At 45.1% G+C, this 20,871-nt stretch overlaps 1 protein-coding gene across 9 annotated transcripts in view; it reads left to right on the forward strand.

Moving 5' to 3' along the window:
• SIPA1L2 (signal induced proliferation associated 1 like 2) overlaps nucleotides 1–20,871 on the forward strand; it is a 240,798-nt gene that overhangs the window by 215,660 nt on the left and 4,267 nt on the right. For 6 of the 9 annotated variants that reach the window (XM_019797353.2, XM_011222166.3, XM_002917099.4 and 3 more), the window contains 3 exons: nucleotides 8,983–9,114; nucleotides 19,837–19,890; nucleotides 20,445–20,568. In XM_019797353.2, the coding sequence (XP_019652912.2) occupies nucleotides 8,983–9,114; nucleotides 19,837–19,890; nucleotides 20,445–20,568 (310 nt within the window). The remainder of the gene's footprint in view (nucleotides 1–8,982; nucleotides 9,115–19,836; nucleotides 19,891–20,444; nucleotides 20,569–20,871) is intronic. The other 3 variants (XM_011222167.3, XM_034662511.1, XM_034662512.1) reach the window with 2 other exon arrangements.

Below are 20,871 nucleotides of genomic sequence, written 5' to 3' on the forward strand. Positions count from 1 at the left end.
ACCCCCCGCCGCCCACCTCTGGCAACCACTGATCCTTTTACTGTCTCCATTGTTTTGCCTTTTCCAGAATGTCATATAGTTGGAATCCTATAGTATGTAGTCTTTCCAGGCTGGCTCTTTCCTCCATGTCTTTTCATGGCTTGAAAGCTTACCTCTCTTGAGTTCTGAATAATATCCCATTGTCTGGATGGACCACAGTTTTTTTGTCCATCCACCGACTGAAGGACTTCGTATTTTCAAAGTGTAAACTCACAAGTAGGAGACAGGCAGGATACGTTACTTATTCGCTGTCGGAGTTCAAGACTGCCTTACTTGTCTTCCTTGTCCGTTTCACTAGAAAAAGCAGTAAGAGTGGCCCTTGCCATTTGCTCTTCTCTCTTGAAACCTCGTCTGGCAATGTGACTTCTCCAATTTACTTTAGCAGCTACTCAGAAAAAATTCCCTTGGTTCAGAGTGAAAAGACAAAACGTGAACAAGGAAGCAGGCAGTAATCTGTGTTCATGTGTCCAACTCCCACGCTCCCCTGTGTGGGCCTTACTTTTTATCTCCTCAACAGAGTATAGCCATCCTTCTTCACTTTCTGTGGTTTCGGGTCCCTCAGCAGAGCCCCGGTGAGAAGGTCCCACTCTGGGAGAGTAGTTCGAAACTGGGACAACAGAGGTCTGTGAGCGAGAAACAAGGACTACTTGAGGTTGTCCAGTTGTTTCTCTTAGTTTCTCAGAATCTTAGCTTCATGTGAAAGCTTGGAGGGGAGGTCGGTTCTGTCTACCTTCTAGCACTGGCTGCCCGAGGATCCACGTAGAAAAGGCTAGGCGGAAATTCAGAAGGCGTACATGTTCTTCTGTGGAGCTTTAAGCCTCGAGAATTCCTAGCATGGGACCCTCAAAGAGAGAATCTGTCCCCAGTAGAGGCCTGTTCCTAATTAGGAGGAAGGACAGTCCAGAGAAAAGGTCAGCAGCTTCCCCTCCTGACAGTGAATTTTGCTTCAGCTTTTTTGCAGGTAACTATAACAATAATCACAGGCTTCTCGTTCAGATATTTTTAGCTGGTAAATGTCCCAAATTTGAACCTGTCTCAGAATCTTTCTTCCCTAGAGACTGAGATCTTAATTCAACCTGGTGAGACAGGTACTTCACAACACATTTTGGTTGTGATTCATGCCATGATTTATATATATTTCCTGTGAGATTGCTGAGATGTGCTGTATCGTTGTGTTTTCAACTTGGAGGTGTGAAACTATGACCTGACCAAGCAATTGAAAATAATTCTGAAATGATTCTGCATTGCATTTAGGGCCTTTGTTTTCCTTATTAGTGGATTTCAGGACAAAATTTCTTTAGTGGCCCAGATAGAAAAAAACAGAGAGCGGCCCTTCGGATGCACGGTTCATAGGTCAGATAACCAGTGATATTGAAAAGCATTCCCAGTATCCTTTTCTTCCTTGACCAGTTGGTCACCTGGCTTTATTCAGTGCAGTCCTGAGCACTGGCAGGTTCCCAACATGTTTAAAGAGAATTCTTGATTTTTTTAAATTTATTTTTAATTTTTTTCTTGGTAAATGTTTATTATAAAAATTCTGCCATTTTAAATACTTTTTTACAATGAAGGCTATAAATGTAATTTTAGAACAATAACAAGACATACCAATAATCTTAGATCTGCAAAATGTCATAAGAGACTATATCCTGAACAGAACTGTCAAAGCTTGATTAAAAAAATCCATCTTCAAGATTAAACAGTATTTGAATTGGAAGAGAACCTATGAAGAAGGCTTATATTCTTCACGTTCCCCTCTGAAAACTTGCTGTTCTCATTTTTCCTTTATTTCTTTTTTTCTTTTATTTTAATTCCAGTATAGTTAACATACAGTGTTGTATTAATTTCAGGTGTACAATATAGTGATTCAACAATTCTGTACATTACTCAGTGCTCGTCGTGATAAGTGTACCCCTAATACCCATCACCTATTTCCCCCATCCCCCCACCTACCTCCCCTCTGGTAACCATCAATTTCTTCTTCATAGTTAAGAATCTATCTTTTGGTTGTCTCTTTTTTTCCCCTTTTGTTTTGTTTCTTAAATTCCACATATGAGGGAAATCATACAGTATTTGTCTTTCTCTAACTTTTTTCACTTAGCATTATACTCTCTAGATCCATCCATGTTGTTGCAAATGGCAAGATTTCATTCTTCTTTATGGCCAAATAACATTCCAGTTTGTGTGTGTGTGTGTGTGTGTGTGTGTGTGTGTGTACGTGCACGCGTGTGCACGCATACATACCACATCTTCTTTGTCCATTCATCTATCAGTGGACACTTGGGCTGCTTCCATAGATTGTCTATTGTAAATACTGCTGCTATAAACATAGGGGTGCATGTATCACTTTGAATTAGTGTTTTCATATTCTTTGGGTAAATACCCAAGAGTGCAATTACTGGATGATATGGAGGTTCCATTTCTGACTTTTTGAGGACCCTCCATACTGTTTTCCACAGTGGCTGCCCCGGTTTACATTCCCACCAATAATGCATGAAGGTTTCTTTTTCTGCACTTCCTTGTCAACAATTGTTGTTCCTTGTGTTTTTGATTTTAGCCATTTTGACAGGTGTGAGGTGATATCTCATTGTGGTTTTAATTTGCATTTCCCTGATGATGAGTGATGTTGAGCATCTTTTCGTGTGTCCATTGGCCATCTGTATGCCATCTTTGGAGAAATGTCTGTTCATGTCTTCTGCCATTTTTAAATTGGATTATTTGGTTTTTTGGTGTTGAGTTGTAGACGTTCTTTATGTATTTTGGATACTAATCCTTTCTCAGATATGTCATTTGCAAATATCTTCTTCCATTCAGTAGGTCATCTTTTAGTTTTGTTGATTTTCCACCTGCTTTGCAGAAGCTTTTTATGTTGATGTAGTCCCAATTGTTTATTTTTGCTTTTGTTTCCCTTACCTCAGAAGACAGATCTAGAAAGAAGTTGCTGTGGTCAGTGTCAGAGAAGTTACTGCCTGTGCTCTCTTCTAGGATTTTAATGGTCTTTTAGGTTTAATATTTAAGTCCCTAGGGAGTCATGGGTGGCTCAGTTGTTAAGCATCTGCCTTCAGCTCAGGGTGTGATCCTGGTGTTCTGGGATCGAGCCCCACATCAGGCTCCTCCACTGGGAGCCTGCTTCTTCCTCTCCCGCTCCCCCTGCTTGTGTTCCCTCTCTCGCTGGCTGTCTCTCTCTGTCAAATAAATAAAATAAAATCTTAAAAAATATATTTAAGTCCCTAATCCATTTTTAATTTATTTTTGTGTTTAGTGGAAGAAAGTGGTCTAGTTTCATTCTTTTTCATGTGGCTGTCCAGTTTTCCCAGCATCATTTGTTGAAGAAGCTGTCTTCTTCCCATTGCATACTCTTGTCTCCTTTGTCAAAGATTAATTGAACATATAGTTTTGGGTTTATTTCTAGGCTTTCTGTTCTGTTCCATTGATCTATGTGTCTATTTTTGTGCCATACTGTTTTGATTAGTGCAGCTTTGTAATAGAATTTGAAATCTGGTGTGTGAAACCTCTAGCTTTGCTTTTCTTTTTCAAGGTTGTTTTGGCTATTTGGGGTCTTCTGTGAGAATTCCTGGGTTTTTTTATGGAGATCAAAGCTCTCCAAGGAATGGTTGAAATGTTCCTATGAGCATAGACTCAAAAGAGTTCTTAAATTTTAAAAGATAAGAACAGAGCATCAACTTCTGTGTGTTTCCAAATCCTGTAGTTTTGACCTAGGCCTCTCCCAAAGGATGCCCCTTGAAGCTTAAATAGAGGGAAAGTTTAGAATAAATAAAATGAATATTTTCCTTGTAATTCAGTACTCACAAGAGATGCTGCAGGCCCAGCTATAGGCTCAACGTGTGGGGCGTAGGTGGTAAGAGCTGCTAATAGGCAGAAGGTGACCCTTGCTACAGTAGGCATTACAGAAGGCATCCGTGGACCATCCGTGGCAGGGCAGGGTTTGACTGATTCCATAGGGCACTTGCTTCTCTTTTTCAAATGTTGTCAGTCTTGCCTGGTTTTTGGAGAGGAATTGTGAAACCCTAGCTATCGGACCATCAGGAAGGCCCCGCAGCATTTATGACAACAAATAAAGTCAGACTCGGTAGAGATGGGCAGCACTTTCCGGTCGTGGGTAAACAAACAGGAAGCCACAAGATCAATGTGTGGGCTGGAGAGCAAGAGTCCGGGCATCAGTGTCTGGACATGAGCCATCCTTCAGAATCCACAAGCCACTTTCTTCTTTGAATTGGCCCAAAGAGCAGCGTGTACTCCTGACAGAATGCTAGCTCTGGGAGCTGGATTTGAAATAAAAGGTTTGATACCTAAGACAAGTGGTACCTTTTCTAATCCTCCTCTGTAAAACTCAGGAAGCTAGCCAGTTGCAGCTGCCGTCCTGTGCACCGAGGGTGGGGGTGGCTCGCTGCCTGCACCATACCAGACACCCCACCCCAGCCCCAGAAGCACCAGCAAGGCTTATCTGCTTGCTGACTGGGCTCCTCAAGGGCTGAACCTGGTTCTTGCTGGGCGTCCTGTCCCTGGTGCTGACATAGTTACCTGTGGGGCCTGGAAGGCAGAAGAGGCTCAGGAAGCCTGGGTAGGTGACGGCAGTGGTGATATCTACCACCCATCAAAAGTATTCTAAAGGATTTGTGGTGGTTTTGAGTCTCAGACCAAAAAAAAAAAAATTAACCTTTTATTTTTTTTGTCAATTATATGACTTTCCAAACAATTGAAAAGAAATTGAGGTGATTTTCATTGTGATCATTCAAAGGAGAATTTAGCGCTGTTACGTCATTTAAGGGGACTGTCCATTGACACTAGGATCTTCCTGCTCACTGACAAATGATGGATTTTTATTTAAATCCCTAGAGCTCCAACCTGTAGTTGCAAATGGCAAGATTTCATTTTAGAAGGCTGTGTAATATTCCACTGTGTACATAGACCACATCTTTTTTATCCATTCATCTGTCAATGGACATCTAGACTCCTTCGACAGTTTGGCTATGATGGACATTGCTGCTATAAACTTTGGGGTGCAGGTGCACATTTGGGTCACTACATTTGTATCTTTGGGGTAAATACCCAGTAGTGTAATTGCTGGGTCATAGGGTAGCTCTGTTTTCAACTCTTTGAGGAACCTCCATACTGTTTTCCAGAGTGGCTGCCCCAGCTCGCTTCCCACCAACAGTATAAAAGGGTACCCCTTTCTCCGCATCCTCTCCAGTATCTGTCATTTCCTGACTTGTTAATTGTAGCCGTTCTGACTGGTGTGGGGTCGTACCTCATTGTGGTTTGGATTTGTATTTCCCTGATGCCGAGTGATGTGGAGCACTTTTTCATGTGTCTGTTGGCCATCTGGATGTCTTCTTTGCAGAAATCTCTGTTCATGTCTTCTGCCCATTTCTTGATTGGATTATTTGTTCTTTGGGTGTTGAGTTTGGTAAGTTCTTTATAAACTTTGGATACTAGGCCTTTACCTGATATGTTATTTGCAAATATCTTTTCCCATTCTGTCGGTTATCTTTTGGTTTTGTTGACTGTTTCCTTTCCTTTGCAAAAGCTTTTTACCCTGATGAACTCCCAAGAGGGTATTACGCTAAGCGAAATAAGTCAATCAGAGAAAGACAATTATCATATGATCTCACTATTACGTGGAATTTAAGAAGCAAGGCAGAGGATCATAGGGGAAGAGAAGAAAAAATTAAACAAGATGAAACCAGAGAGGGAGATAACTCTTAATCTCAGAAAATTAACTGAGGGTTGCTGGAGGGGAGGGGAGGGGTGTAAGACTGATGAATCACGGACCTGCACCCCTGAAACAAATACTGCAGTGTATGTTACTAATATAAATAAATAGCGAAAAAAATCAACAACAAAAAAAATCCCTAGAGCTTTTCTAGCAGAACTGTGCTCTTGGTCAAGCAATCAAGCAGCTCCTTACCATCACTGGTGTGTCAGGGAGTGCCAGTGCCTGAGATGAGCCCACCCCCAACAAGCCCTCAGGCGCCTCAGTCCCATTTCCACCCCCCTCCTTGTTTTGTTTTCTTTGAAAGACTTGTCACTACTTATATTACCTTGTTTATTTATTTTCCCCCATCTCTTACAAGCTTCCAGAGAGGATGGGCCTTGTCCGCCTTATCCACCACTGTCCCAAACACAACACAACATGAGGCATACAGTTGTCATTTAGTAAATACATCACAGATAGACAGGTCAGCCGATACACTCCAAGTAAACCTTGGGGGAAAGGAGACTTTCTACTGATCATCTTTGCCAGTTCTATAGTCTCCAGTAAACACAAAAGTTCCATTCCCAAACTGGGGAAGAGGGCATATTAGTTTGTAGTAAAGAAGAAAGACAGGTGGCTCAGTCAGTTAAGTGTCTGTCTTTGGCTCAGGTCATGATCCCAGGTCCGGAATCCCTGCCCATCAGGGAGCCTGCTTCTCCCTCTGCCTGCCTCTTTCTCTGATAAATAAATAAAATCTTTTAAAAAGAAAAAAAAAGAAAGACCACCAACTGTATTTCCCTCTTTTTACACCCTGAGACCTTCCCACATTCTGGAGTCATCACGTGCTTTGCAAGTGGCCTCCAGGTGACTTGACTTGCGAGCAGAGCTTTTGGACCTGCCTGCTGGGTGAATAGCTGGGTGCACTCGCTCACTCCCTCACTCACTCTGGGCTTTGGCTTCCTGGCCACCAGGATCAGATGTGTGCCTTGGCTCAATGACAGATGGCCACAGATCATGGAATTTCAGGCTGCTCAGGAATCGTCGAAGCATCCCAAGATTGTCAGTACTCCGATGATGTTTGGGGAAGGTGGCTCTTGGAGCACACAGCTGCTGGAGGCACAGGCGGAGTGGGGCACAGGGACGTTAGCCTAATGCCCCATTCAGTTTGCATCCCACCCCTCTTTTCACATGACTCCTGTGAGAGCCAAGAAGGATGCCGTTGCCTGGTGGAGAGCAGGGAAAAGTTAGCAAGCATGCATTAGGTTCGATTTGAGGCTTTACGATGCCAGAAGCTCGGGTGAAGGGTTATTTATAAAGGCAAAGAAAATCCTCAAGTTGGCATTTTTTAGTAAAGCACGACTCTCATAGTGTCCTTTCCATAGGAGTGTTCATTTACCTGATGAATCCTCCAGTCCATACTGTTTTCCTCCCCGAGGAGGGAAGGAGAGTCAGAAGGAGCAGGGGAGTGCCCAGGGGCACACGGGTTCTAGCCTGCCTGGTGCACCCTTCACAGGGCTGCTGCACTCTTAACGTGATTCCCAAAGAGCTCTGGTCACACAGAAATGGTCACAAATGTACCTGCCACCTAGTCAAATAATCCCTGTACACTTAGTGGAAAACTTGCTTTAAGCAAAGCAGCCCAAGTGTTTGGAGACAAAGGAAGTGATTTTCAAGTCATTGAAGATCCCTGGGCTTCTGGACCATTCTGCTTGGGGCTTAAACCTTCAATTTCTGATTGATGCCTGAGGCCTGGGAGGGGCTTCAGCCCAGCTCTGCCAAGCTCTGACTTTCCTGGGTTCCTGGAGAACCCAGCAAGTGAGGAGGGAGCCTTGAGTGCTAACTTCCCGCTCTCCTGGCTCGCACTCCAGCTTTGCTGTTTCCAAGGCTCCCTATTCCTCTGTGGCCGGGACAGGGAATGCACATGTAGAACAAGTATGAATGGTTCTTATTTCAAAGAAGATGAGCCTGTGGAGAGGGAGAGTGGCAGGAGCGGTGTGGACAGGACATCCATAACCAGATTCCCTTGACAATGGAATATGAGCAGGGCTAAACGTGGTAGGGCTGAAAACAAGAGTGGTTGCATGGGTTTCGCAGCACCGGGTGGGGGTAGGCTGAGAGCTGTCTGTGAAGGTGTCAAGCAGGTGGAAGACCCTTAGTGCCCGTCAAGGTCAAGGTCAAACACCACCACTCACTCTCCGGTCCAGATGCCAGCCTTTCACAGCTATCCCAAAGAGTGTGGGGACAAAAATTACGGGTGCATTGGGTCACTTATGCCCCTTACTTAACTTAATTGCGGGCTCGGACAGCCATGTGGTCATTATTTTGATTGGTCTCATTAGGCAGATGTGTTCACAGGCAGCTGCGTGCCGCGTCTGGGACAGGTTCAGAAAAGACATGTCAGAGACAGTCCGGGTGAAGCCTTTGAAAAATTTGTCCTCAGATGCGTAGTGAGTTCTAACAACTAGTTTTATCAATGACATAAACACTTCAGTTCCGTGATGACAGTGGAAAAAGAAAAAGAAACCTTCAAAGGTCCATTTGTACAAAGGACAGACAAAATTCCATGCTGGACAGCATGGGGTTTCTGGTTTAGCCAGTGATGAGCCAGCTCTGCAAGTCAGCAAAGCCGTCCAACCACCGTATTTGCACATAGCATGAGAAAGGCCGTCTCTCCTCTTTCTTGCCCGTCAATAATGAAGGTAAAGTTAGTCCTCCTGCACTTTCATAATAAACTGGTATTTGGGGCATCCTGAACGTGTGCTTTGCTTACATAACTGCGTTCTTCTGGAAGCTTTTTAAACCATCGGGCTAGAGAGAGACTGTATCAAACCCTGTGTACTGTCGAAGTGTGCAGCACTGGACGGGGGAAGTAATGCCTATAGAAATAGGACCCGATCTTGCAGCTAGTCAGACGCAGATGGATGTCCTCAAGAGAAGCCCAGCCTAGAAGGACACGGCCAGATTTCAATACTGTACCATAGGACTGCTCCATTCTAAAGTCTCTTCCATCCCGGGGCACCACTGGCCGACCTTGGAACGAATCTGTAGGTCGTGGCTTCTCTGCAAATCTGCATCTTTCCAGCCGTGTGTCTTTCGGATAACTGCACCGTACTCTCACCCTTTTTGCTGGGGGCAGGAGGTCTGCCGTAAGAAGTTCCCCAGCCCCTTGGAGCGGCCACCTGTGCCCCGCACGGCCATCCGTCTGACGCTCTGGCTTTGTTTCTGTTTAGATGAGTTCTGGTTCTCCGATGGGTCCTTATCGGATAAGTCCAAGTGTGCGGATCCTGGCCTGATGCCCCTCCCGGACACGGCCACGGGCTTAGATTGGTCCCACCTCGTGGACGCGGCGAGGGCGTTTGAAGGTAAAAACTTGCAGCCTCCAGGGCCTGGGGCATCAGCGTGGGAAACATGGCTGTATTTGGGCTTGTCTGAGTTATGGTTTTGGATACTTGGCACATCTTTGTGGACGAAAACTAGCCGGGGAAGGCTTGAGCTGTCAGTAAGGACATTTCCTTAGGGAGACGGTGCCATTTCATGAACTGAGCACCGGGCGGAGGACTGCGAACCTGAATTCCAGCTCAGGCACCAGCTATGACCTAGGACAAGTCACTTTTCCTCTTTGACCTCTGTTTTCTTACCTGAAATGTGGAGGTGAATATGTAGGACACAGATCGTCTCTTTCCTCTGAGTGCGATGAGGGGAGCTAGAGAGGAAGGGCCCTCAGAGGGCCTGGTGTGGCAGGACTGGCACACACGAGGGGTCTGGTGCCTTGACGTATGGGCAGATGCAGCGTGATCCGTCTGACCCGAGCCCCTGGCTCTCCCTGGCTGGGCCTCGGCTTCCTCCTCCAGCAGCGTGGTCACTGGGGTAGCCGGGCACATCCATCTCTGAGGGCCCCTCCAGCCTCCCTGCTGGCCTGAATTTTAGAAGGTTGAAGATACTCTGTAGGAAATTCTCAGCTCGCAGGTCAAGGCAGACCCAAACAAGAAAGATGCTTCACCCACATCCTCAGGACGGTACCTGTGGGTACGGGGGCAACCCACGACCCAGGATTATGACTTTCGCCATTTGCTGGTGCTGTCCTTCCAGGGTTACAGCTGCTCCTGGGGTGACTGGCAGAACTGCAAGGGAGACAGGGCCATTTTAGTAGGGTCCTGTTTGAGAATTCCCGTGTGCCTGGGCCGCAGCATCCTGGTGGAGATGTGTGTCCGCGGCCGTCCCCACAGGAGGGGCTGCGGCCACCGGAGCAGCCCGTCTCTTCTCTCCTGCTCTAAGTAATTAGGATCGGTGCTCCGGTCCTAAGCTTTGAGCGTGGGGGGAAGGTGAAGGCTACTCGCAAGCTAATTCAGACACCAGGGATGTTTAGCTTCAGTAGATAAGTAAAGGGAAACTCTGTTAGGAAATTTCTGCAAAATGAACAGGTCCTACTACTCCCTTAATAGGAGTCAGGGTCCTTGGCTCACCTCCTTGCAAAATACTTATTCCTTGTGGAAGCCTCAGAATGCCCTGTCTGCAGCCTTTGTTCCCTTGACATTACCCCAAGTTGGTTTTAGAACCAACTGGGCCCATGGCCCACTTACTTCCAGTGTTTCCAAACTGACATATATGTGACCTAGCCCCAAAAGGCAGGAATGCTGTCTTTACCTCTGTCCAGAGCAACCCAGACAGCAGGTCTCTGTCATTTTCTCTGGCATGTTCTGTACACACTGTGCTGTCTTACTGCCCCCAGGAGAATATAAGAACATCTATTCTGTCCTCTGTGGTGTTCTTCACTGCATAATATTTGCACGGTACTTAGCAGGCTGAATTCTGCTTTATTCACTTGTTTGTGTCTTCTTATTAGGTGATGAGTGTCTCAGGGGTAGGCTGCTTGTTTTATTTATCTTGTTTTTATTTATCAAGCACATGGCAAGATAACTAAATGAGAAGAGCTAGTCCCGAAGAGTATGTAGGTATCGAATGCACAGGACACCGGAGCTATGCCAACTCGGCATAGTTTTTGACCTCTGAAGATCCATTTGCATTTTATGCTCATTTTTCAGATTTGAAACAATATTTATCGGCTTATCTCTGGATCCACACACTCTCCCCCATTTGTGTCTTTGCTTGGTTCCCTTCTACTCTTCAGAATAAAATCACCGCTTTGAAATGGATCTTTTCAGAAGACAGGCTAAGAGCCGGAAGTGGAGAAAGCAAAATGGCGTACCCAGCAGTGACAAAGGTCTCAACCCAGGGACTCTGGTCACAGTCACAGCTTAACAGCTGAGCTGTGGGCCTTTGGACAAGTCCCTTAACTACCATAATGGCCACACTTTGAGCCAACAACAAATGTTTGACAGTAATCCTCGGAGGTCCACAATTACTTGCATTAGGCTTCATTCAGTCTTCTTGTCCATAAAATGAAGACCTTTACCAAAGAACATGGAAGGCTTCTGAAGGTCTTAAACTTCCACTTCGGCCATCCTGTTCATCAGAGAGTAGTTCTGAGCTGAAGTTAGAGTCTGGGTGGGAGTTGGGCACCCACAGACAAAGGAGAAAAAGCATAGCGTGGAAATAGCAGATAGCTGGTGCCTCGGGTGCATGGCACGTGAGCCAAACAGAGATCATGGGGTTCTATTTGCCAAGGAAAAGACTTTGTTTATCTGACCTTTCTGAAGTTTCCAAACATTTACAAATTGTATTTCAAAATTGCAGTAATTTTCAGTGCTGCTCTGTAGGGCGGCATACCACCTTGAGACAATAGCCCGCTTAGGAAAACACAGTTGGGAATTGGCAACTCCAGACCAGTTTTGCTGATCAGATTCCCTTGTGTCAGTGTTGGGTCCACCCTGACACGCGCTGGCACGGTGGCGTGTGGGCGTCATCAGTCACCTCAGCACTTGACAGAGAAATGTCTTCACTGAGATAACCCAGTTGCCCTGCCTGGGACGTGATCTTTCTGTACCAGTTCCCAGAACCATTTCTGAGCTAGACTAAACGTGATAAAGATAGTCCAAAAAAATCCCCGATGTGTCTGCTTCATTGTTATAAGCTAGTAAAGGCAGTTCAGAATGCCTTACTGAGCTCAGAGTGCTCTGAATAATGCTGTGCCACTATATCGACATAAGTAGTCAACCCATCTGAAAACACGCTTCAAAAAATGGAATGCATCTGCCTATTAATACTGTGACTCTCGTAGGATCCACCGGTGTGATCGATCCAAGCAGGTGTGCCTCTCCCCCACTGATCTGTTTATGTTCCACACCTTGGCAAATGATGTATTTATCTTCGTTTAAGAGCTAAAATTAGCACTGGATACAGGAGTGTAAGAATTTAGATTTTTTACTATACCATTCAAGAATAGAGCAGTGTTGGGTGCCTGGGTGCCTCAGTCAGTGAAGCATCTGCCTTTGGCTCAGGTCATGCTCCCCAGGTCCTGGGATCAAGCCCTGAGTCAGGCTCCCTGCTCAGCGGGGAGCCTGCTTCCCCCCCTCCCTCTGCAGCTCCCCCTACTTGCACTCCTTCACTAGCTCTCTTGCTCTCTCAAATAAATAAATAAAATCTTAAAAAAAAAAAAAAGTAGAGTGGGGTACCAAACTAATCTGCCCTAATCAGGGTTGTTTAAATATATCTAAACTGTTGGCACACGGAACATAACATACTCTGTTACCGTAAGGGAGGCTTCTCCAAAGACAGGAGCATTTCCATACATTTCTGACCACAAGGCAATGAAAATAGAATTAAATAAGAAAATCAGAAGAAAAACACAAACAAAAAATTCTGAGCATTTGGAACTCTTAATGTAATTCATAATCATTATTCTAGGTAGCATTCAGGAATATGAGGGCATTTTTTTCTTTTTTCATAACTGATGATAAAAAGATGCTACCTATTAGAATCTTTGGACTGCAGCCAGAGAATAGTCCTTAAACAAAAATGTACTGCTTTCAGAAACATTTATTTAAATGGAAAAAAATGAAAATTAACCAACTGAACTATACTTCAGAAAGATTCTATAAAAGCTGTGAAAGCAAACAAAAAAGAAGGAAATGAAATAGATTTTTTTGTGAACTGACGAATGAATTTTCAGTACAATTTATAAACAAAATCAGTAATTAATTTTTCTTAGAACATTGTTAAAGCAACACAAATTTGATCAAGAAATGGAAAATACAAATGAACAAGATTAGAAATGAGAAAAGAGATTAGCATTCACCAATACATAAGAGAAATAAAAATTATTAAGGAATGTCAGGCAGCTCTATAGGAAGAAATACGATGAATAAGATATTTGGGTATTTCTTGCAAGAAAACGGGATGGTGCATAAGAAACTATCAATGGCCCAAATATGGAGGGTATTGAAATGTTATCTAAGAATATCCCCAAATCCCAAATGTCACCTGAAACTAATGCGTTTAGAGCTCATTGTTTTCAAAGCTTCAAAGAATAATGATGTCCCTGTATAAATTTTTCTTGAAATTTAGAAGCAGCCAATAATTGCAGGAGAGGATTCTTTCCTGATAACACACAAGGAAAGAAAAATCCTAAGACAATCTCAGTCATTAATCACGATGTTCAGCTTAGATGAAATTCAGTAGGAGATTGAAAAGATTATCCATTGTTATTGGTGAGAGTTTAGCCAGTTTAATAAAAGAAAAACTTCTAATTTCAAAAAGTTATAGTAGATGAAATAGTTAAAAGTTATTGTATCAGGCACCTGGGTAGCTCGGCCATTAAGCGTCTGCCTTCAGCTCAGGTTATGATCCCAGGGTCCTGGGATCGAGTCTTGCATCAGGCTCCCTGCTCATCATGGAGCCTACTTCTCCCTCTCCCTCTACTGTTCTCTCTCTCTCTATCAAATAGATAAATATTTAAAATAAATAAATAAATAAAAATTTTAAAAATGTTGTCATACCAATTTCCCAAAAATTGGGAAATTTTTCTAATAAAAATTGAGATTTGAGAGATACCTTTAAAACCTAATGAAGAAGATCTACTTTATTCCAAATAGTTACATAATACTTGATGGAAAAATGGTTTATAAGCAGGTACCTTCAGTCCAGAAACCAGACAGGGTCATCCTTTGAGACCGTGTCCTTTCATTCTATAGTGAAGCACTTGACAATAACACCAGCAATGCAAAGAAAAAAGGAATAAATTTTGGAGGTAAAAAAATATTTATACATATGCTTCTCTATCTAGAAAATATGAAAGTTAAAAAAATTAGATTAAGAGGACACTTATCTTGAGCACTGAAAAGTGTATAGAGTTGTTGAACTATTATATTGTACATCTGAAACTAATTAACACTGTATGTTCATTATACTTGAACTGAAAAATAAAAAGAATTCAAATTTTGAAAAAAGAAATTACCCAAGATTATAGAACAAAGTAATTTTAGGTAAGATATTTTAAAATGTATTTTGTATTTTGTAAGCTTTGTTTCAAAGCATTGTTAACTTTTTCAGTTATCTATTTCTGTATTAAAAAACCACCCCAAAATCAATGACTGGAAACAAGGGTGTCACATGATAATTTATGTCTCATGATTCTGTGGGTTGATAAGGTTCAGCTGGATGGTTCTTCTGCTCCCTGTGGTTTCAGCCGGAGTCACTCAGGCAGAGCTGTATTCAGCTAGAACTGGAACATTAAGGTGACCTCACTCGTATGTCCAGCTGGGCTCTGGCTGCACGCCCGTCTCCAGCAGGGCAATCCGATCAGGAGAGCAAAAGCAGAAGCTGGGTGATTTCTCAGGGCCTCCTGGTCTTGGAAGACTCAGTATCCCCCACATGCTGGAGGCCAGCCTGCATCCCAGAGGGTGGGAGGTGGGCTCCACACCTTGGTGCGAATGCTGTCATGTGCACATAACCATGTTTGCAGACAGTCTTCAACCAGAACAGTAACCAAGGGCATTTAGCTGTATCTGCAAGGTCAGACTATACATTCTTTGGAAATTAAGCCATCATTAGAGTTATAATTCAGGAAAGCAAAGGACATTTCAGTAAGTGAAGTGTTCTAATATATGTAAAGATAAGAAGCTTATAGTAAAGATACTGAATCAATTTCCTGAATGAATTTGTAGATTTTGTACAGTTTCAATTCAGATATCTAAAGGATATGTCAAAGAGCTTAATTGCATCCAGTTGGAAATAGATGAAAAATAGTCCACGAAGAAAGTCTACTGTAAATCAATAATAACTAAACAGCATAGTAGTGATTCAAAAAAATAGAAATTAGTCCTTTTGTAGAAAAGAGGAAGAGCCCAGACCAAAAATCTGAATAAAATTTGGAGTTAAACGGGAAAGGAATTTATATACTCCACTTGGATTTGGGATTTAGAAAAGTCTGTTCTAGAAACAGTAAAGTAGGATTACCATCTTAGAAGCAAGGTAATGCTTTAATTATCGGGTAGTGAGAGAACATACAAAATATAATGAGGCCAGATAAAAGTATTAGATTTTTATGAACTTGAAAGAGAACATTCAGATAAATAGGGGAATATGGGGGAGGATTTGTAGTAAACGTGATGGGCAAAACCAGACTGTCCCAAGTGCATGGAGGGGCTTACCCAGCAAAAAACACCAAATCCCTGATAAACAGTTGGTCAAGGCATGGGGATGCACAGTCCACAAAAGTAGAATTACGAAATAAGTATTTGAAAAATGTTCAATCATACGTGTAAATTCAGAATGATAATGAGCTACCAGCTCACACCTTTGAAAGATGAAAAATGGCCCCACATTCTGGGAAGTTCTGAAGAATATTCACCACTGGTATCATTACAAAGATAAAATGATCCCTCTTTTTGTGCAGCATGACAATAAGTAGCTAGAGCCAAAAGGTGGACCCACCCTTTGACCAGAAATCCAATTTCTGAGAACTTACTTACTGGAAATAGGCAGAGAACCAAACTCTGCCCATCAGACCAAATGTCAGAACATCGACATCTCCTTCATAGGCCTGTGAGGGAGAAGGTAAGTCAAGGACAGGAAGCCCATGCCCTGGCCTCCACTCTCCTGTGACAGTCAAGCTCAAAACTGGGCGGAGTCGCAGTTCAAGTGTGTGTTAGTGTGTGCAATCCTTTTGCTTTGTCGCGGGTGAGATGTGACCCTTTGCGCATGAGAACGCCTCCGAGAAATTTCTAATCTATGAGATACATCGCTTATTGGCCTAGCAAGCATCATTCCCTTTGTAAGGAGGAATAATGTAAGGTGTTGGTGAGCCAAGTAATACATATAGCAGATCCCATCCCCCTCAAACCCAACCAGAAAAGCTGGCTCTGGGTCCAGCAGTGAAGCCCGGGAAGGGACATGGAGTCTCTTCAAAAGCGCTAGAATTTAAAGCAGTTCTCATTTGTCAAAATATCCCAAGTAGGCAATGGGTGGGGAACTTTCATTGAATGGATGATGTTTTAAATGCAAACGGGCTTTAAAAGGTAAAATTACAGACGAATGATGGGAGACTCTGGATTGCCGGGTCCCCCAGCCAACACCAGGCCAGGCTTCTCCTCCCTTCTGGATTCCAGCCCTTTGTTGGAATGGTGGTGACAACTGCCATCTTCCCACGGGCACACGGAGGTGCACGTGCCCCGAGTGTCTGTGTGCAGGACCCGTGCAGAGTCAGCAGCTCGTTTATCGGGCCCCACTGTGGCAGTGAAATAGTCCACGGAAACATATTTTCCGAAAAAATACAAGTTTATATTTTTCATCTATTATGCTCCACATGCCCTTGTTTTTTGTTTTTTGGTTTTTTTTTTAAAGATTTTATTTATTTATTTGATGGAGAGAGAGACAGCCAGTGAGAGAGGGAACACAGCAGGGGGAGTGGGAGAGGAAGAAACAGCTCCCAGCGGAGGAGCCTGATGTGGGGCTCGATCCCAGGACCCCGGGACCACACCCTGAGCCGAAGGCAGACACTTAATGACTGTGCCACCCAGGCGCCCCTGCCCTTGGTTTTTAAACAGAGAGTAATCAGCATCATTTTTTACGACGAGGACTGTTCTCATTTGTGAAGCAGTAGCTCAACCTTGACAAAGCTGCTGAAGTTACTGGTACTTGGGCAGTGTGTGTGTGTGTGTGTGTGTGTGTGTGTGTAAGCATAAACAAAGTGACATAATTAGTTAAAAAAACGGAAAAGAAGAATGCTATTAAGATGAAAAATGCAAAGTTAATTTAATATAATAAATCGACTTAAATGATCTCAAAAGTAAGGAAATTGTCTCGGGCCAGCAACAGTAGCTACGTCTTAAATGAAGCGTAATCCCAGCACTTTTCTTTGCTCGTTACTGAGAGGCAGACTCTAGACCATTATCTTGCGGCACTCATGAACAGGCTGTAAAAGGCCTAAGCCAAAGCATTTATGTCCAAAATGTGGTGTAACGTTTTGTTTTGTTTTTTTCTTTCCTGGTTGCCAGTTAAGTCAGCTCTCCACGATCTGATCAGCCCAGTGCTCCGTATCAGTACCCTTAATTTCCGACATGTAGCTACAAAGCCCCAGCTTCCGTGTCATTTGTAGTGACAGCAGAGACACATTAGAAGAGCTTCGTTTGGGGACATGGGTTTGGTTGAATGGAGCCTCCTGCTTGCATGGCCTGCGTGGCCTGTATCCAGCACATGTACCTTCTCCTAGTTCACACCCTCAGCAGACAGGACTAATCCATCAGAGCCCTGCGCCTCCCCGATGCAGGCCTGGCCTTACTGATCTCCAGGTGCTCCGGGCTGCCCGTGTGGGCCACGGCAGTTACCCAGCTCTAGACTGATGTGGAATATCTTGTTGACTGTTCTTGCTCTTGGGTCGTGCCAAATGCGCTAACAAGAAACCGCATTGAAGTAAGGGTTTTTCTAAGATGATTTAAAGGGATGGAGTGTTCCATGTGTACCCCATGCCTGGTGTTGTCCCCCCTTTTAGCCAAATGTTCTTGCACAGAGAAGAATGGGAAGGAGAAGGACTAACGGGCTGTCTGTGTCGATTGTGGGTGATTGTATCTGCCGCAGTCCCCATTTACATGAAGTTCGGACTCCCCGGCCTATCTTCTACGGTTTTGTCTGTGCCACAGGGTTCAAATGTCAGTAACTCCTTGGTTACTGAATAGTTATAGTCAAACAAATAAGCTGTGGAAGAATAGAGCTCCCACTGGAAACTGTCACTAAGGTTAGGTATTTTACAGAGCAGTAAGTGTCTGGACTTAATCAAGCGGCGTTCTGTTTGGATTTCAGCCTCCCAGCTTTTCAGATCCAAAGTGAAATCTCTTTGTGAAATTACATTGCTGGCAGAACTCCCCTTCTGGCTTCTTGCCTCCTGACCAGTAGGACCTTGTTTCTCCCCAGGGAATGCTTGAATGACTGCCAGCAGCCAGTTCTGTTTCTGTCAAATATGTGGGTATTTTATCAATTAAGGCAGAAATAGATGGAGCAAGGGAAGACATTTTCATCCAGATATTTCAGCTGGACCATCAGATTCAAATATATTAAGAAAGATGGAAACTCACTGAATTATCACTGGATTGTGTAAAATCTGGATGAGTCAATGGAACTCTTTTAAAGAGTGAGAAAACTAAATTCTTTATCTGTTTTGACATTCCTTTTTTTGTCAGTAAATTTACTGTCGAATAAAAATAAATCCTCTGTTGATTTTTTTTTTTTCTTGGTGAGGTGTTATTTGGGCTCATCACAGAACAGAGGGTTATCTTGGACGTCATGGCGGCCCCCGACGCTCCCCACCCCACCCCTGAAGCTGCTCAGCCCCGGCCAGTGTGCCCCATTATTCCTGCCCCCACCTCTGCCATTGACATCCCACCCTGTGGAGAAGCAGGCAATACCCAATTGTGCTGTCAACCTTAATTAAATTACAAATTGTTTCATCATATGCCCAAATCCTACAAGTCAGCGCCAAACTGGGAACACGATGGTCTCTCTGGAACACATAGTTGCAGAATGTGCATCGTCTCATAGTTTTGAAGTGTGGAGGACGTCCTTAAAGCTTTATAGACACATTCGTTGAAGGACGTCTGGGTACCTGTCACAGGTGGTGGGACATCTGATCTTGGAAAGCGGGCTGCAAGGCTGGAGAATTCCCTGGGATCACGTGGGGCGCTCAGCACCAGCTCCAGGAGGGTCCGGGCCCCAGCTGGGAGCTCCCAGCACAGGGCCGGTGGTGTTCCAGCTCGCTTTCCTGCATGTGCGCTGGCAGCCTCCACAGTTCCGTCTAATTAACAGAAGTGCAGGACCCTCCATAAAGCAGACAAGCAGGTAGCCTCATTAGGAGACTTGTCCAGCAGCCGGAGGGAGACCGAGTGGGATAAATTAAGAACAGAGCACCCCTGACGCGGACCAGAGTGCAGTTTCTCAGCCATTAATCAAATCATATGAAAAAGACACCACAGCACTAACACACCTGCTGTAACCCTTGGACCCCAGCTGCAGAGGCGTACGTGTGCTCGGGCACCGAGGAACGAGCCGCCGGGGAACGGGGGGGGGTGGATAATTAGACGTATTCCCGCTTCTCACCTCCGCCTTGTTCCAATGCAGGCCTGCTTTTCTGCATGCCATGCAGCATTTGTGGACCGATGCTCTTGGGTCCGTGTGCAGCCCGCGGAACTGCGCCAGGCCGGTGCCTGTTTCAAAGAGTATTACGTTCCCTTTCCTGCCTAGCTCGGGAAACATTGAGTGTGAAGAATAGAAATGGCCCGGTGCCGAGATAAGGCAGGTAGTCGTGCTGACCGTTGTTACCGCTGCTGTTTCTAGTAAGACTATGTAGCCAGGCTCACTCACCACCACTGTTTTGTGTTCACGGAGTGGGTCATTTAAGCAAACCCCAAATGGTCATGTGTTCTTACGGTTGGACTCACCTCTCCACTGTACACAAGTGGGTGCACCCAGCCAGGACGGTTACACGTGCCATGTTGAACCACATTGCTTGGCATCGCACATTATTGGCTGTCAGGGGCCACACCTCGTTCAGCAAGACACATACACACGCACACAGACACATGCACGCATGCACGCCCAGGCTCAGGACCCCATTATCTGAGCCTTGTGTGGGCCGCAGAGGCTTCCAGGTGCATAGAGATACCACTGTTCATAGGAAATTCTAAATCTTATTTCAGGTCTTGACTCAGATGAAGAACTTGGGCTGCTCTGTCACCACCCGTCCTATCTAGGTGATTGTCCGGGGCTGACCATGGGCTCTGGATGTTCTGTAACCTTTTCTTTCTGTGTCACGTGTCTGCACGTCTGCATGGTTCCCTGAGCTCGGAGGGTTGGCACGCACAGGGGACGTGGGTCCTGGCTGCTGTGTCTCCGGGATGCTCCCCCCACCCCGGTTTGGGGCCCGCTTGAGGAGGGGGCCATCCCCTCAGTTCTGTTGACCAGCCAAGTCATCCTGCGACGCCGTTATTTCGTGCCCAGCCGGCCGCTTTGGCATTTTTTGGGATGTGGAAGGAAGAAAGCAGATTGGCTCTAGCAAATCGAGGATCTGCTCATTGTCCCCGTGGCTGTGGAGTGCGCATGCCATACAGCCCCCGAGGACAGCCAGTCCTGATGCTTTCTGATTGTCAGCAGCTTGCCTGAGTGTGTTTTTGTTTTGTTTGAAACAGGGCAGTCACTGATTTGGGGAGGGGGGCGGGGTGTTTGGGGTTAGAGCCTAAATCCGATTCCACACACATGGCCCTGCGGCCAGGACTAAACTCTTGGCGTGTGTGTCTCCCCTCCTCAGACCAGAGAGTGGCGTCCTTCTGTACCCTGACTGATATGCAGCACGGCCAAGACCTGGAAGGTGCGCAGGAGCCGCCCTTATGTGTAGACCCAGGCAGCAGCAAAGACTTCATGGACGCGACTGGGTATGTGAGCCCTCCCTCCACTCCCCAGGCCCCTGAGTAACAGGTTCAGCCAAGCCCAGGCCACCAGGAGATATTCCCAGCCTGCGCCCCCCGGGTCCTTCAGGATGCAGATATGGGATTGAGTGGGGACCCCATACTCAGATAATGGGGTCCTCTAGAGCCTGTGCAAACCCTGCTCCCTGCCCTGCTGGGGGGGGGCAGCTCTTGGTAGCAGAAGTGCTCTGCCCTGTGGGCGGTCCCTGTCTGCTAAGACTTGTCACCCCATGGTGCCCATGGTGACGAGGCTCTCTTGACAGAGGGTGG

Source organism: Ailuropoda melanoleuca, chromosome 6, assembly GCF_002007445.2.
Source record: "Ailuropoda melanoleuca isolate Jingjing chromosome 6, ASM200744v2, whole genome shotgun sequence".
Taxonomy (NCBI): domain Eukaryota; kingdom Metazoa; phylum Chordata; class Mammalia; order Carnivora; family Ursidae; genus Ailuropoda; species Ailuropoda melanoleuca.